Source organism: Melospiza georgiana, chromosome 12, assembly GCF_028018845.1.
Source record: "Melospiza georgiana isolate bMelGeo1 chromosome 12, bMelGeo1.pri, whole genome shotgun sequence".
NCBI classification, from domain to species: Eukaryota; Metazoa; Chordata; class Aves; order Passeriformes; family Passerellidae; genus Melospiza; species Melospiza georgiana.
The window spans coordinates 6,506,080-6,522,667 of NC_080441.1; the positions used below are offsets into that span (position 1 = coordinate 6,506,080).

At 43.8% G+C, this 16,588-nt stretch overlaps 1 protein-coding gene across 1 annotated transcript in view; it reads right to left on the reverse strand.

The window, feature by feature from the left end:
• Positions 1 to 15,233, reverse strand: part of MSN (moesin) — a 40,589-nt gene extending 25,356 nt beyond the window's left edge. The window contains exon 1 of the mRNA XM_058032991.1: positions 15,128 to 15,233. Within this exon, the coding sequence (XP_057888974.1) occupies positions 15,128 to 15,139 (12 nt within the window). The 5' untranslated portion in view covers positions 15,140 to 15,233. The remainder of the gene's footprint in view (positions 1 to 15,127) is intronic.
• Positions 15,234 to 16,588: the final 1,355 nt, after the last annotated feature.

A 16,588-nucleotide genomic window follows, 5' to 3' on the forward strand; every position in this document is an offset into this window, starting at 1 on the left:
AGCACTGGGCATGGGAGAAACATAGTTACATCACATCAGCCATAAAAAAGATAAGCTTTCCTATACGGAGCTTGAAAGAGCCGAGGATTTCTGCTTTACCTAACAAAGGGGCTCAAAATAAGCCAATTCTGTGCCCATTCCAACTGCATTTCCATAAATTTTCTGACAAGGTTTATAGTAGTCATTGCATCCAGTGGTTGAAACCCTAACCCTGTTCTTGAAAAAAGTAAAGACAAGAAACTGACTGAGGTGATTAATGAGATTAGCTCAGTTGGTTAGAGCATGGTGCTAATAGCATCCAAGATTGCAGTTTCAATCCCCCTACACATCATACACTTGAGAGCTGGACTTGATGATCTTTGTGGGTCCCTTCAAACTCAGAATAGTCTCTGTGTGTGTGTATGTGTCTGTAACAAAATCTGCTACAATATATAATGCTAAAGGTCAGTTTCAAAAAAGGAAACCAAGTGATTTATTCTAATATAAACCCTGGCATACTGTAGTGTCAGAGCCCTGGTATATTTGTGTGACTGTTAATCTCAAAATAATCCTGTGTTAATTTGTACTGCTTATCTCACAGTGATGAGAAGGAAAATAAAATTCTTCCATACAGCAAGTGGTAATCAGGAATGCTTCCATTAAAAAAAAAAAATCTGTTTCCTTGAAGCAGTTGCTGCCATTGAAAAGGCAATCCCTACAGAGCACAGCAACACTTTATTGCTTATCTGGTTCTCAAGACCAAGCATGAGAAGCCACAGCTCCCTTCCTGTTTAAGTGCTCCTCTGCATGTGATTGATGCCTGGCACTCAGAGAGGCCTGAGCAGAGGATCACTAAACAGAGTTGGAGGGGATCATCCTTGCAGGACATGCTTATCAGTCCAGAGATCAGCTATTCATATCAAGTTAGGGAATCTACTTCAGACACCCTTATAAAAACTAGGGATCCCATTTTTGTTTTTTTTCCTCAAATGGTGGAGAATCAGATTTATTACCCTCAAGGATAGTTTCTCTTACAAGTGAGGTCTCCTTCTAACCATGTTCCCAGAGTTCACAAGAAAACTTCCAAAAAGCCTGCTCCTCATGCAAAGGGTGTGTTTTTTGCAGTTGCCTTGCTTTAGATGCCTTCACTCACTCACCCTGCCCCAGCTTTGCAGCTTTCTCACAATCAATGTTTCCCTGCTCTGGAGACACCTTCCTTCAGTAGCACCAGTGAGCACTCAAAGCCAGGGCTGTGCCAGTGCTGGCTCCATAGGGCTGCAGATCTCCACACTTCAGAACTCTACAGGTATCATTTACCCAATTTAATCAGTGATCTGATTTGGGCAGGCAACTTCTTCAGGAAGAAGGTTCTACTTTACAAAGACTACTACAAAGTTATTAATTCAAACCTATTCTTAAAATTCCCCTACCGCCCACACAGCATGGCTTCCAAAATCATTCATGATGTTTCCAGGTTAAAGGTGCTTAAATATAATTCCTTACTTTTCAACCAGTCACCTCCCACCAATGGTGTTTGAACACCCTGGCTATTAGCAGCTTGCCATCCTCTCTAGAGAGCAAAGGAGTTTCACTTAGCGGAAAGGAGTTGCAAGATGAGAGTACTGAGCCAGCAGAAGCAGCCATGGGTGGATCCCCACCCATTTACGGTCAAAACCAGATACTTGTATGCCACTTATTACACTACTTACTCCCAACCTTGTGCAATGGATCAATTCCTCTATTTTTGCCATTTCCTTTTCCATAAATAGATTCTTCAAGCACCTCCCTTTGTTTTCCTGTAGCTGTTCCAAGTAATTACCATTGCCATTTTCTGTTTCTTTAGAGTCAGTTTGAAGAAGTCCTTGGAATAACTATTTTTGTACCTGTTGTTTGAGCTGCTTAGAGAGAACATCCTTTACTAGTCAAAACTAGGAAATTAAAATACCATGGGGAAAATCCCCAACCCCTTTTCCTCAACATCTGGATCAGCAGGTAAAACTTGAAGCAAAATCTAGCAACGTGCAGTTGCCATCATTCAACTTTTACAATCTGTGCAGTTTTGGGGAGGTTGCTTGTTTTGTAAACACCTTTTTTTTGTGCCTGTTAGAAGAGCCTTTCTCTGGGGAAGCATACACACCTACTATGGGCTCTGCACACTAATAGTAGGGTTGGCAGTGGTATTTCACATGTCAGACCTTAACCACATCCCTTGCTAAAGCTCTTCAACCTCAGGGCAGTTAGCAGGCAGTGGGCATGTTTGAATGCCAGCACAGTTTGGGTGACATTCCTCACACTACAGTGTGCTCCTCCCAGGCAATCCTACTCACAGGTTACAAACAAGAGTTTTGTGCCACCTCCCTTTTGTTGTAGACCATACAAAGGTGCTATGATCCTGGCTGTGACTGCAGTCACTCAACCAGCAAAACAGTCCCTGCACTCCCTACCACCACCAGAGGCACTTCAGATTTGCTGAAAGGCTCTTAGGAAGCAACTTCCCCCCCACTCCAACCTCCCCTGTGCCCAGTTCTTCCCCTTCCAGCCTGAAGCCAAGGGCAGGGAGTTTCCCAGAACTGTTTAACGGCTGCAAATACCCAGTGTGAGGGGCTGATCAGGCAAGACTGGAGCCAGGATATGCTCCCAAAAAGTCAATGAGCTTTCCAAACATAGCATCCAGTGAATGCCTGCCAAATTCACAAGCACCTACTTTGCTGGAAGGAGCTCAAAACAAGATCAAGACAGGATGCTAACAAGACAAGTGTGACCTACATTGAGGCATCACATGTAAAGCAAGTACTTGAGGTTCATGAGCTAACAGACTAAATACTCAGCTCCTATGAAAAGGTCTCTAAATTCATCTACAGTTAAGAATTGTTTCAGAAGTAACTTGGAATCAAGGGCAAATAAAATTGCTACACTCCAACTCTCTGGTAATCACTAAAGACACTTTCCACAGGGAAAAAAAGCACGAAGATAACTGCTGTGGCCAAGCTCTTCCTTCTAAAGGACTCACATTTAGATAAAAGAGCAAGCTTATCTTGCTTCACGTGCTTCTCTCTGGCCTTCAACTAAGAGACTCCTAGCAGTTTAGCTCTGTTACAGGGAGGGGAGCTGAACACAGGGCTGCCTGTTCTAGACACCCAGAGCATGGCCTGGGTGTGGCACATCAAGTTCTTGGCCAGCTCACAGCCCTCACTGAACCTCTGAACAATGGCCAGACTTCTAGGAGCTAGAACACAGTCTTACTGTGGGATCTGACTGCCCAGACTATGAGCCATCCCTCCAAATTTAACTACATGCACAGTCAAGTATGAGCTAAAGCTGTTTCATCATCCTGTGATTTTCAGCTTTATCATTTCCAGCACGCTAGACAAATCCTGCAACTTCCTTTCAGTACAGGGTCTCATTTAGGCTGGCTAAATTTTCATATCTATTTAGGTCACAGTTCCCTAAAACACAGGATTTCCCCTAAATGGTTCAGTTCTACACTTCTTTTTAATATTCAGTTTCCCCACCCATATTTGCTTCCCTCACCACCGACCTATTTTAGATTTTAAATAGTTCTGTTGGGACTGTCCACAGTTTATAAAAAATCAGCTTGTGATTGCTGAAGTAGTCTTTGTTATTTTAAGCTCCATCTAGTTAGGCATCTGAGCTTTCCTAGTACACAGGAGAGCAGCTACACCACCCTGACACAGAACCCATGTCCCAAAAGGTTCCTGAAGGGGCACAGGAGCTGAGGAGAGCAGAGCCAGCACATACAGTGTCTGTATCCACCACCACAGGAACCCATCCTGCACAGCCTGCACCCTCCCAATCACTTCTCTGGGTTCATTCTTGTCCTCCACAACTACACCACAAGTAGGAATTCAAAAGGCTGAATCAGGGTGGGAATAACTCTTCTGTTATTTTCTCCAACAGAATAATTTCATTGGTCCTATTCAGCACATTTACACAGGGGCACTGCTGCAGGCCATAGAACAGCAACAAGGGCAAGATGGGTTTTTGGGTACAACTGGACAAGATGGACCATGCTATTGAACCACTCTCATTCCTCACTCCCAGGCATACCTGCTTTATCCTTTGCAGCAGCTCTGATTCACAACCCCTTGGTGAGATTTACCATCAAGCCACATGTACACATGTCATTAACCCCATTTTCTGTTGAACTTCAGAACAGACCTGATGCAAAACTTTACAGTGGCAGCAAACCATCAAAGCTCTCAAGCAAGCAACCAAGTTGATTTAGCTCATTCAAGGCTGCAATTAAAGCCACACTCTTGGCTTCACATTCAAACACTTCTTGAAATACACTGCTTGAAATGGGGCTGTTTTAGAAAGAAAGCCTGATAAACTTCAGCTAACACCTGAGACCTAGATGCATTGATAAAGACGTTGCTGAATGGCCAGGAATGTCAGTGGTTGAGTAAGACTTATTAACATAAACAGACTTCTTGTATCAACTGGGCAAGAGTAATTTCCTTCCATGAATTGCAGTTTCAATACCTGGATCCCTAATTCTTCTCTACAGAGATGTTATGGACCATCTTTATGCAGCCAGACATGCAGATAAGCCAAACTGTTAGTGGTTCACTTAAAGCTGCAGGTCAAAACTGGGAAACTCCACTGGGTAGTAGGAAGAGAAATAGCCAGATGCTGAGTACATCTCCTGAGTAGGTCATACATGCAGATATAACCTAAAAAAGTAAAACTCACTACACTAAGGAGAGGCAGGGAGCCTGAAAACAAGCTTCCTGCAAAGAACACTCAAAAGTCATCTTGAGAGTTTAGCTCTTACCCAGACCTGCAGTGTGGGGTTCCTTTATGTTTTCAGGTTTTTCCATCTGCTAAGGTACAGCAGCATAGGGCTGACAGACTTGAATTCAACTTTGATCAAAGTCAGGGCTCCTTCAATGCTCCTTCATGAAATATCTTACCCCTAACTGCACTTCACCAGAACAGTGGGAGCTGTTGTGAGCAGCTAACTACTGCTCAGGCTTGATGTGGAAATTGATAGATTCATATTAATGCATATAATCACCCATCTCTCTCTAAGGGAATGGCAGAGCAGCAAAATCACTTGGTTTATAAGACTGTCTGAATCCTCTCCGATCACAATTATTGTCAAATCCTTCCAAACACTGCCAAATCAAAGCTGTCATTTGAATATGGTAAAAGCATTTAATGGCAAAGCCTATGGATTAAATTTGTCAGAACTTGAAGCAGCAAAGGAGCAGGGCAGCCTTCTGTCAGATTTTTACTTGATTATTTACCACTGTCAGAACAAACAGTAAGATAGCATTGTGTTCCTGTGCATCATGCTGAAGCAAGTGCTGTTCATATTGGTCTGATTTTGAGTGATTTGGAAGTGACTCAGTCATTCTATTTACTCTGGTTTTTGGTAGATTCAAGACAACACTACTATACTGATATATACTGAAAATGCTGTAAGAAATAAAATAAAATGTAAAATGCTGGCATGGACCCTCTTTCAAAAAAAAAGATCTTTACCCTAAACTGCTGAATGTGCAAAAGGGTATTCAAACTGAGCATAATACATTGCATTGCCTCTTGCAGTCACTCTACAATCTGAGATGTTTGTAACAAACCACAGAGCAAGATAAAGGAAAAAAAAACCCTAAGTTGGGGGTTTTTGAGAGTTGCACTTCTGTGTGTATGGCTGTCAACACAGAAGTCCAGGTAAACAGTGCAGAATCTATTGGTCTCTATAGATTTCACAGAGCCCAAGACACAAGCAGCAGCAAGACATTACAAGTAGAGCAAGAAAATTAATTTTCAGGAACTTGCTGCTGCCCAGTTTGTCATAGCTGGGTCAGAATATTATCAATTCCAGGTACAGTTTAGTGTTTTAAGCAAACCAAAAAATTTCAAGGCAACACTTAGGTTTTTTTTCAATACCAACTTCAGGTAAGAGGGGTTCCTCGATAGCTTTTGAAGCAAAGGTTTAGCATAGCAACAAAGTAAGTATTTGTCATCTCAGTATTACAGCAAAGAGTAAGTTACAGTCCAGCTTCTGTAACAAAATCAGCACAGTGGAGCTGCAGGCTGGAGGACCAAGACATCACTTATCAAAATGTTTCCTTGGCTTAGTGATAAAGCATTTCATGGTCTTGAATAATAACACTCTTCAAGCTTTCCACAGTCCCAAACATGGATTTGGAGCTTCCTGACATTTTTAGTAATACTAGCATTTTCTGAGCCTGTTGTTCAAATTACCAGCAACCTCAGAGTTTTTGAGGCAGCTCACAAAATGAGCAGTCATGTCTAACAGCTCATACAGCAGCTTCTGGTTGTCTAGGGGATTGTGAAGAGTGAAGTGATAGAACATAATCATTTTACTGCTCTCTGCTTCCAGTACTTCACTAATGCAAACAAATCCACATGTTGAGTGTGCTTTAGTGAAAATTACAGATACTGCAACAAAAATCCAGCAGCTTAAAGAGCACATTTTATTTCAGTAACAGAAGAAGCCAGGTTTCTCTTTAGGCAAGCTCAGATCCTGATTTTTCACTGTAGGTGGATAACTGTAGCTACAGAATACTGAATATGGACAGACAATGGATTTAATACATCTCAGCTGAAGCCTTCATTGTCTACCCAAAAAAAACCAGGTTAAGTTAATCAGTCACTTTTTAAAAAGTGGTTTTATGACTCCTTTAATACTGAGATACACGTAGGAACAAATGAAATAAACAGATGTTGGCAAAACAATTATTGATGCTTTGGCTTTCCATCTCATCTCACAGACCACAGACATTTCTTAACATTTGGGTGTAGTAACATACAACTACATACAGTAGTAACTAACAACACACTAGAGAAGCAACACCCCTCTTATGCCTGCTGCCCAGTGTCTCCATTAATGACTGCTGTCAAAACTTAGAGGGACATATGAATACAGTGAGCAATATAATATAGTGACTTTCCTAAATGATAACTTTGCTGATTTAAAAAAAAAAAACACACACACAAACCATACACCAAAGCAAACACATCACAATGTTGCATGTTTTTATTGCTTTAACATCGAGTATTTTATTGTCCTGGCTGTGCTATAAGCAAGCTTCTTTTAATCCTTCCATCTTTCCAGGCAATTTTGCTTTCTTGCAGATCTGTTTTAGAAGTCAGAGAGTAATTAGATTAACCAAGTTACTGGGTGGTACTGAAAGGACATTAAAGTGTTTAAAAGATAATGCAGTCATCAGGCACAACATATGTGGGCTGTTGGTATCCTGCTACAATAAGGTCACCCACTCAATGGATGAAGGAAAGGTGGTGGATGCAGTTTTTCAGTATTTTAGTAAAGCTTTTGTCTCTCACAGCATCCTTCTGGACAAATTGTTCAGCTGCAAGATAAGGAAGCTCAAATTGTGCAGGATGAAGAAGCAGTGGAGGCAGGGCTCAGAGGGCTGCAGGGAATGGGGCTGTGTCTGGCTGGCAATCAGTCAGCAGTGATGTTCCCCAGGTCTCCATAATGGGCCAGTGTGGCTCAGTATTTTTATCAAATGATGTGGTTTGCAGGGGCTGAATGCACCATTAGCAAAGGTCCTGACAATAGCAGCACTGGCTGTGCTGCTGACTCACTCGAGGGACACGAGGGCTTGAAAAGGCATCTAGATAACTCACAGCATGATTGATCAGTGGCATTAAATTTAAAAAGAACAAATGCCAGATTCTGCATGTGGAGCAGAGTAATACCAGGCAGAATTCCAAAGTGCAAGAGGAGTGGGAGGAGAGCAGCCCTGCAGAAAGGGATCTGAGAGTGCTGGTCAGCAGCAGGCTCAGGAGCCGCCAGCACTGGGCCCTTGGAGACAAGAGGGCAAAACACACCCTGGGGGGCATCAAACACAGCAAAAACAACCAGTCCAAAGAGGTTACTTTCATTAAAGTGTGTACTCAATGATCTGTAAGCAAATCCTTACTTCTAATACATATGTACAAGCCCCTCCCTCTCTATCATTTCTGACTAATAGGATTGTTTTCATATAAGATGTATGGGACCACCAAGTATTGTGTGGGTTTTGCAATAAAACTTTTTACTGGGCAACCTGATATTGCTTGAATTTGTTAACAGTGGAACTGCCTTATTTCTTACAGTGTGCCTTCAGAACCATTTGCTGACATTCTGCAAGTCCTGTAGACTACAATCGTCAGAAAGATATCCAGTTCTGGATTTTAACAGAGAAAAAAAAATTATACACAACCAAAACCCTCTTGTCCATCCAGAAAACTGCCTGAAAAGACATTTAGCATATTGAGGAACTATTTTTTTTTTGCCTTCTGAGAATACTGTTCTGGCAAAGTGAATTTAAAAAATAAAATCTATGCCATATTTATATTCTTAGAGACATTATGAATGAAAAGACACACCTCTGGGGGATGGAAGATATCATGTATCCTGACACTTCATCCTAATCATTTCTCTGGCAGTTCAGTTTCTGCACTGTAACCAAGCACAATGGAATTCTGGGCTAACTTTTTCCTCGCCATAGCTTTTGAACTGTACTGTACAGCTGTGGCAAGGAAAAAGTTAGCCCAGAATTCCATTAGTTAGCCTAGAATTCTATACTTTATTAGCCTATGCTATATAAAACCAAACACATTTATTAAATGCTGTGACTAAGTGGTTGATCAGATTGCAATAGCAGATTTTTCCTGTACTAAGTCACTTCACTACCATAACTAAATTCCCAATCAAGAGAGGAAAAAATGCTCTGATAAAGGACTACAAAGGAGAATAGTAAATATCAGTGAAACACAGACAAGACTGGTTCATGGCATGTCATCAGTTTACAGCTGAACTCAAACTCATCTTTTCCAACCAAACTGATTCTGAGTCCACCTCAAGAATATAGGAAGGTATACAATGGCAGAGTAACTCTTCTCCAATATGTTGCATGCAAAATTCTCCAATATCAACTAAACAACCCCACTAAAAAAAAAAAACAAAAACCAACAAAAAATACAACAAGCAAGTTTTTACAGTATTCACACTCCAGGATAGTAAATTTCTGTGCCTGAGAACCCTTCCTCTAGGAAACAAACAAAAGAGAACTAGAAATTTGCAAGAATAAAGCTCAGTCTGGGCCATTAATACCATGGCACTTGATTTACTGTTTCAGGTATTCTTTCTGAACTCTTCTGAGATTTCCTTTTACTCTACACAGAATCACAGCTGGCACAAAGGAGTGTCTCTTCCCTCTTCTAGTCCGTCATCTCATTCTTGCCTAATTACATGTTTCTCTACAGAGCTGATCAGGTTCAGAGCTTTTTCATTCATTCCTCCTTCAGGGGCACTCCTCTGCCCTTTCCCATAGCTATTCATCAACCAGCAACAGCCAAAGGGAAAGAGGCTTAGCATGGCCAAGTACTCCTCTGCCTTATCCTGGCAAAAGGATGAGAACTGATCAACGTTCTTTCCTCCACACTTCGTATCTTTCAATCGGCTCCTCAGCTACCACTGCAGCTTCAGAGATGTTAGTACAACTAGGAAAAAGCATTCTGCAGGAGTCATGCCTTTAAAAACATCTTCAAAGGATGTTTTTTTCCCCATTTGAGTTCAACAAACTGCTATACAAAGGCGAGGAGTTTCTGACTGCCCCACTGCTGCCCTGGAGGATCACACATTCAGAGAAGTGAATATATCCTTTCACAGCTGCACAGGAAGGAAGCAGCACCAGATCACCAACCTATTGATAGCCACAGTTGCTGCAGCCATAATTATTTCTTGTCAATATAAGGCCCAAACTTCTGCAATTTCAAGTTCTAAACCCCCTGAACAGTTAGAGATGTTCAACTAAACCCCTGCCAGTGACTGTCCCTTCCTCCCCACTAAGTATTTGCTTTAAATACTACCTTAAGAGTCAGCATTAGCTACTGGACTCAGAAGGGTGGGGTTTGTGCCCACAACTTCCAAAACACTTGAATGCTCCACCTAGAAACAGCCACAGGAAGGTTACATAGATGTCCTTGAAAGAGTGGCCTTCCATCAACCTAGAGACTTCAGCCTAGTTTGGAAGTTTCAGATGGGATGAAAACAAACTTTTAACTCAATATTATTGGCTGCACTATGCAAATACCTGCTGTTCCCAAATACCCCTAGGGAAAAGCAAGCAATTAACTGGCTGCTTACTATTGCTCTTAATTTACATCAGTTAATTGCCCTGGATTATTCCTGGGTAGAGAGAGATTTCCTCTTTTCCAATAGTGTGAGTACAGCAGCAGAGAGTTGGTTTCTGGTGTAATCACTGAGCAAACAGATAAAAGGGAAACGGGACACTGGAATGACAGAGATCCAAGGAGTTGAAATCTTGGAGCTCTTTTCAAACAAACCCCATTGTAGTTCTCAGAACAGTGATTAAGCACAGATAACAGCTTTATTGTGCAAATTCAGGGAGGCCCTCTTGCTGCACAGAAGGGGAAAAAAAAAAAAAATGAAGTCAGCCAAATAAGGTTGCTTGAGCTGCACGGAGCCAGGAAAGAGTCCAGGAGATGACGCAGCCAGAGGAAGCTTTTAGTCAGTTTCCTCCAGAGGCTGGAGCAGAGCCAGAGCCACCTCTGTGGAGGAAGAGGGGCTTCTCTGAGGAGCAGCCACCGAGCAGCAGGGACGTGGCCAGGCCAGCAGCCCCAGCAGGGCACTGTCCCCAGGCACACCCAGGGCCACAAGCAGAAGGTGTTTGAATCCTTCAGCTTCCGTTCATCAGCTCTCTCAAGCAGCTACTAGGGACTTAGTGAGCTTTTTGAGAATTTCACTTCAGACTAGACATTATACATAAAACGACTGAACCAAGTTTCCTCTAGAGGCAGAGATGCCGTTTCCTTTCAAAATAAGTGACTCCATATTAAGACATCTTATGAACCACCCTCATGACTAAAGCAAGAATTGTAATGAAACTTCAGGGGTGACTAATCACACAAGGTGGAATCACCCAAGGAAATGCCCTGAAGGTTTAAAAAAGAAGCTGTTTGTAGTCGTTATGGTGACAGGATATTCGCAAGAAGCAATGGTGAACCCCTGATAGGAGGCACCCTGTTCCCCATGGGATTCTTACAGCAGAAGCAGCAAACCTAAAGCTCTCCTGGGCCCCTTTTTATTGGGTGCACCTCACCAACCTGCACCTTGATCAGCTGCCTCAGGCAACAAAACAAGAGGGCAAAAATTAAATAAAGGACTCAACTAAGACATTTAATCTTCTAAAATCTCTTGTATGATAAGTATACGTAACATTGTCACCTTGAAGTTTTATGAACTGGATCATGGCTACCAGTCCAGATCAGGCACTTGGAACAGTTCTTGCTCACAACAGTGTAAAACCACAACAACTGATGGGTTTTGCCCTGTCAGGGCTAGGGCTTGCCATAAGATGAGAAAGGAAGATTTTACCAGTATGTAAAAACAAAGTAAGTATTTGTTTCTCATCAATGGTGTACTTTTAAATCCCTGTTTAACTTTAATATAGAAGGCCTAAAAGTACCAAACAGAAGCTTTTGCTCACTGTCAAGCTTTATTGCTTCACCTGACATGAAGTAAAACCTTGCCATTCTTGCAGAACCTAGGGACCAAGCTGTTGAATACAACACAAGCTAGGGTGCAAAGGCCTTTCCTGTTTTGCAAAATCCCATGGTAGGCATAAAGCTACAGATAATTCACTGCTTCCCAGTTTCAGTGGTTCACCTGCTTCCACTGTAAACTCAGCATGTTTTAGCTATTGCTGCTTCTGAACTACAAAGTCATCTGAAAATCACCAACAGGGGAAACACTTCTGTATAAAAAGGTCTTTGGGAGCATTCAAACGCATATCTTTACTGCAAGTCATATCTGATGGCATCAGAAGAAACATATAATGGATTGAAGTTAGCACACATGTAAAACTTGGATCAGTGTCACCAAGCTTCCCAAGTTTACTGAGTGAGGAAAAGAAGAGACAGCACCAATGGGCCAGTCATGAAATAAGACAGACAGCATCTAGAATGCTTCTAGAGTTCCTTCATAATACAACAGGATGAGGAGAGAAGTGCCCATCTATTAAAGTCACAGTTTTCATCACTATGCTTTTCCTCTTCAAGGCATCAAGCAAATTCCACTAGAGGAAATTAAAGAAAAACGATCCAAACAAATGTAGCATTCTACTCATAGTTGCCATCTTGTTGCAGCATTTGGTAGCAAGTAGCCACAGACAAAAGAAACTAATTAACCAGAGGATTCTCCTGATACGCACCTCAGTATCTCAGTTGCTTTTCTTCTAACCAGAACCTTGAAACTCCAAACAACAATGGAAAAAAAAAAAAACTTCTGGGACCTTTTGAGTCCTGCTGGGAATTAGGACCATCAATTCAAACTACAGATAGGGGTCCCTAAAGATCCTGATAACTATTACTACACTTAGCTTCAAGCTAAGGTATAATAAAGTCTGGACTGGTACCTTTTCCCTTGTTACCTTCTAAAATTTCTGTATTCACAAGATTAGCTCTGATTAAAGCCCTTTCTCTACAATGTTACCCAAAACAGAACTGCCCAAGTGACGGTGACAGGACTGTTGAGAGCACACCTCACACGTGATGAATGCTCCTGTTTCACGTTCAGTGGCCCATCCATTCACACAGCAAGCACATGCATGGGCAAAATAGTCAATGAATCCCAGAACAGAAACCTTGCACCAATCAGGGAGAGATCAGAGCCTACTCATGGCAAATAAACAGACTGCACGCACAAATGGAGGAGAGACTTGCCAAAGCTTGACACCAGCTCATTTTTAGCACTCACTACTTCTACCCTCTGCAATACAAAGCATGGGAGGCATTATATGCCCTTTTTGGTGTCTCCTTTAACTGTCCTGTTTAAACTTTGCAGGACACAACATATTTAAACCAGAGTTGTATCACTAAATTAAACAGGGAAGGTTTCCTGTTGAGAGTATGACAAGATCAGCAGGCTGATGCATGATGGACTTTCTACACAGCCTACAAAGCCTCCAGCAACCAAACTCCCCCATTACATGTCACAACAGCAAATCATGTGCACTAGTTCAAAGGTTACCAGAGTTAATCTTGGATTCTTATTAATAGTGCTACACAGCCTAGTGTCACTCATAGCAAGCCTCCCATAACAAAATGGAAATCTCCAGCTACATGTGCTAACATTTAGCCCAGCTTGAGGAGGTGTAGAGACTCAGAACTCAACAGGTTTTGCTGCTTAAGCCACGCAGCAGCATGTTTCTATAAGCCTGGTGAGATGAATGATAAGAGCTACCAACCAAGTAGTTTTGACACAAATGCTTTTCCTGCCCAGCCAGAACTGTTCTCTAGAACATTTCCTCCATCTGTCTTCTTCACAATGGATTTATTTTTGTGATGAAGCCCACATAAGCCTACACCTAACTGCCCAGGTTTCACCCACATTTGACCTTGATTTTTTTTCCTTGACTGAGGAAAGTGTATTGGATTTTACTGTTTTGTTAATTAAGCAGCTATTAACAAATCTTAAGCCAGCACAGTAGTAGTCATGTTTATTTCACATGAAGAACTGATTACACAGTTATGCCAGCATATCCTGTTCCTGCAAACCAAAGCTCAAGAAATAATGTTTCAAATATTATTTCAGTTGGGTCTGTAACTAGAGCAGATGAGGCAGGAAACCAAAGGCTGATACAGCAGCAGGCCCTGCAGCTCTGTACTGCAACAGGCACAGACACTGAACTGCTCTCTGGAGAACCCTCAGCGTGCAACACAAAGCATTACACCAAAACACTTGCATTTCTCTATCTGCTCCAGTTTTTAAAAGCTCCAAAAGCAGAACTGCTCTGTCAAAACCAGAAAGCAGCAGACTGAGAAGGTGAATCCGGCCCAGGGTGTGTCTGGGAGGCTGCAACGAGCACCTCGCTGCCAGCTCAGATTCAGCCTGGTGCTGGGAACCCCGCCCCGCAAGCCGCTCTCGGTCAGGATTTCTCGGCCGATCCATGCTAAAAAAGTCACTCACCACGACTGTAAACTCTCTAGCTAAAAGGTCTCAAGCATAGAACTCCCCTAACTTGTGCCATTTCTGTTAATCTTACTGAACTTGTTGCTCTGTGTAGGCTTTTTTAATAAGTAAATCTTCACTAATCACTAATATTTAATGGAAGGCCTTTCTAAAGCTTAAGAAAATACTGTCTTAACCTTGAAGAGGCTGAGGTTTGATATCCTTCAATACACTGATGTTTGAATAATAATAACCATGATCTACCTATCCATGCTATCAGAGATGGCAGTTAAGACATCAGGAAAAGTAGCTGTCAATCAAATAAGCATTCAATAGCTACAGTAAAGAAAGTAAACTATTAAAAGAAAATCACTGCAGATTTCATGTCAATTTCTATTTACACTGAGGTGAGTTTTTGTTTGGATTCGTTTTTTTCCTGTCCTTTACGTAAACCCCAGGCTCTTAGCTTAAACATTAGATTTCTTAGGCCATTTCAGATCACTCCGGTACGGAAACATCCAGAGACTTCCAGCCTGCTCTTCCTGTTTTATCAATGAAGGGCTGGGACTAATCCTTTCGCTCCAACCAGGAGAAATTAAATGGAAAAACCCCATGCTCCTCATTAGTCACCGAACTCCTGCTGCGAGGAGAGTCAAGTACGGACTTGACTAGACTTTCTAAAGTACCAAAATCTCCTCGGCCAAGAAATACCTCGAGTCAAGCTGGGACAAGGTTCCCTGGCAACCCAAACTGACTAAGCGCAACTTGTGAAAACCCCAACTTCTGCTCTTCGGGGAGCGCACGAGGCGGCCATAGCAGCCGCCCGCTCCCTCCGGGCTCTCGGAGCCTCGCCCCGCTGCCCCCCCGGCCCCAGGGGCACACGCGGGCGGGCGGCGCCGCCGCCGAGCTCCGCCGGACATTTTAGGGCGGAGAGGCGGCCCCGCCGCGCCGAGACCCCGCGCTCCAGGCGCGGCCCCTCGGGCGGGGGAGCACAAGATGGAGGGGCTGGGCGGGAGGCTCCGCTCCCCGGGGCTCCTCCGTGCCCCTCACCGCTCCCTCCGGCGCGGCCGAGCCCGGGCGGGAGGAGCCCCCAGGCCGCGCCCGCCCGGCCCCGCGCACCCGCCCGCAGCCCGCGGCGGGGCCTCCGCGCTGCCCCGCGCCGGCGGCACCCACCGTTTTCGGCATCTTCCCGGCGGGCTGGGCACGGCCGTCGCTCCTCCTGCGCCGGTGGGGATCCGCACGGGCTCCTCGCTGCTTCTAACGGGACTCCGCGCCTCTCCGCCCGGCCAGGCCCCGCCCGGCCCCGCCCGGCCGCTGGAGCCCGGCGCTCCCGCCCCGGGAAGGCGCGGCCTCGGGGGCTGCGGGGGCTGCGGGGCGCTCCCATCGCTGCTGGAGCCGAGGGCTTCCAGCGACCACCGACAGCCCCGGCCGCAGAAGTTTATGCGCGGATCGTTGGGATTTCTGGTCCTTGATAAAAGCGTTCTTTAAGAACAAATTGCTGTTTCGTCGGCGATTGCACTGTTCAAAGTAAGACCGCAGCACTGACCTGTGACCCATGTTTCTGTCCCTTGTGAGCCAGAGCTGTGTGCACACAGGTGCAGCTCAGCCCCGGCTCCTCGGCCCGTGCTGTGGCCGGTCAGTGTGCTGTTCTGTGCAAGGTTTTCACAGCCATCTGTTTGACTAAAAAGTACACTTCCAGCTTGTACGGAAAATCACGCTGCGATAAGCCAGTCTCCGTAAAAGAGGCAGAGGAGTCCTGCAACTTTATTCGAATAAAGAGAGAGAGTCCACTGGCCCACGCACACACATGCCCAGGGTTTTTTCTCTCGAGGTTTTGGAGGGTACAGCCTCCTCTTATCCTGAGCTCCGGCCGCACGTTGCCCTTTTCCTTTCTCCATTGGCTGAGGCACAGTCTTCTCGAACATCCTACTGCGTATTCCCCCTTGAACCTGTCATTTTACCCCAAAGTTCAGAAACTCAAGCTTGTGCAGACCCACTTGCCTGTTTCAGGAGCTAAGCTGTGTGGGATCTGCAACAAACCTACTGCCCAAAGTTAAGTAGAGACATTAAGACCCATTTCAAATCCTTTAACATCCATATCTTCACCCATCGAATTGTTTGTAAAGACATTAGCACACAGCTTCCCTCTCAAGTTCCAGATGCTCCAAAAGCCCAAGGGACTGTGGCTCCCTGAAGCTTGGCATGTCACATCTGGTCTTCAGGGCTTCTCCAAGGCCACACCCACAATCACAGAATATAAATGATAACCAAATTCAAGGATAAAAATAGCAGAGGACCAGTGGCAGGCCATGCACCAAAGCTTCTCTTGCTATTCTCTTTTGCAACAACTGATGAAGGGAATCAAGGGTCACCATTTTCATGGGGATTTAAAGAAGCGGTCTCATCTCATTTGAGACTTTGAATATAACTTTCATATAGGAAACTAAGTCCTATTTTCTCCCAGGAAATTAGAAGTCATTCTTTTTAAAGTTAACAGTGTCCAGAAGAAGGAAATTAAATAAAGCTAACATCTTGGTTTTAAAGAAAATAGGAACATACCATATTTTTTTTCTTGACTTTGTGTCTTCTTGTCAAATCTGTTAAACATTTTTGTCTGCCAGGAGATGGAAACAG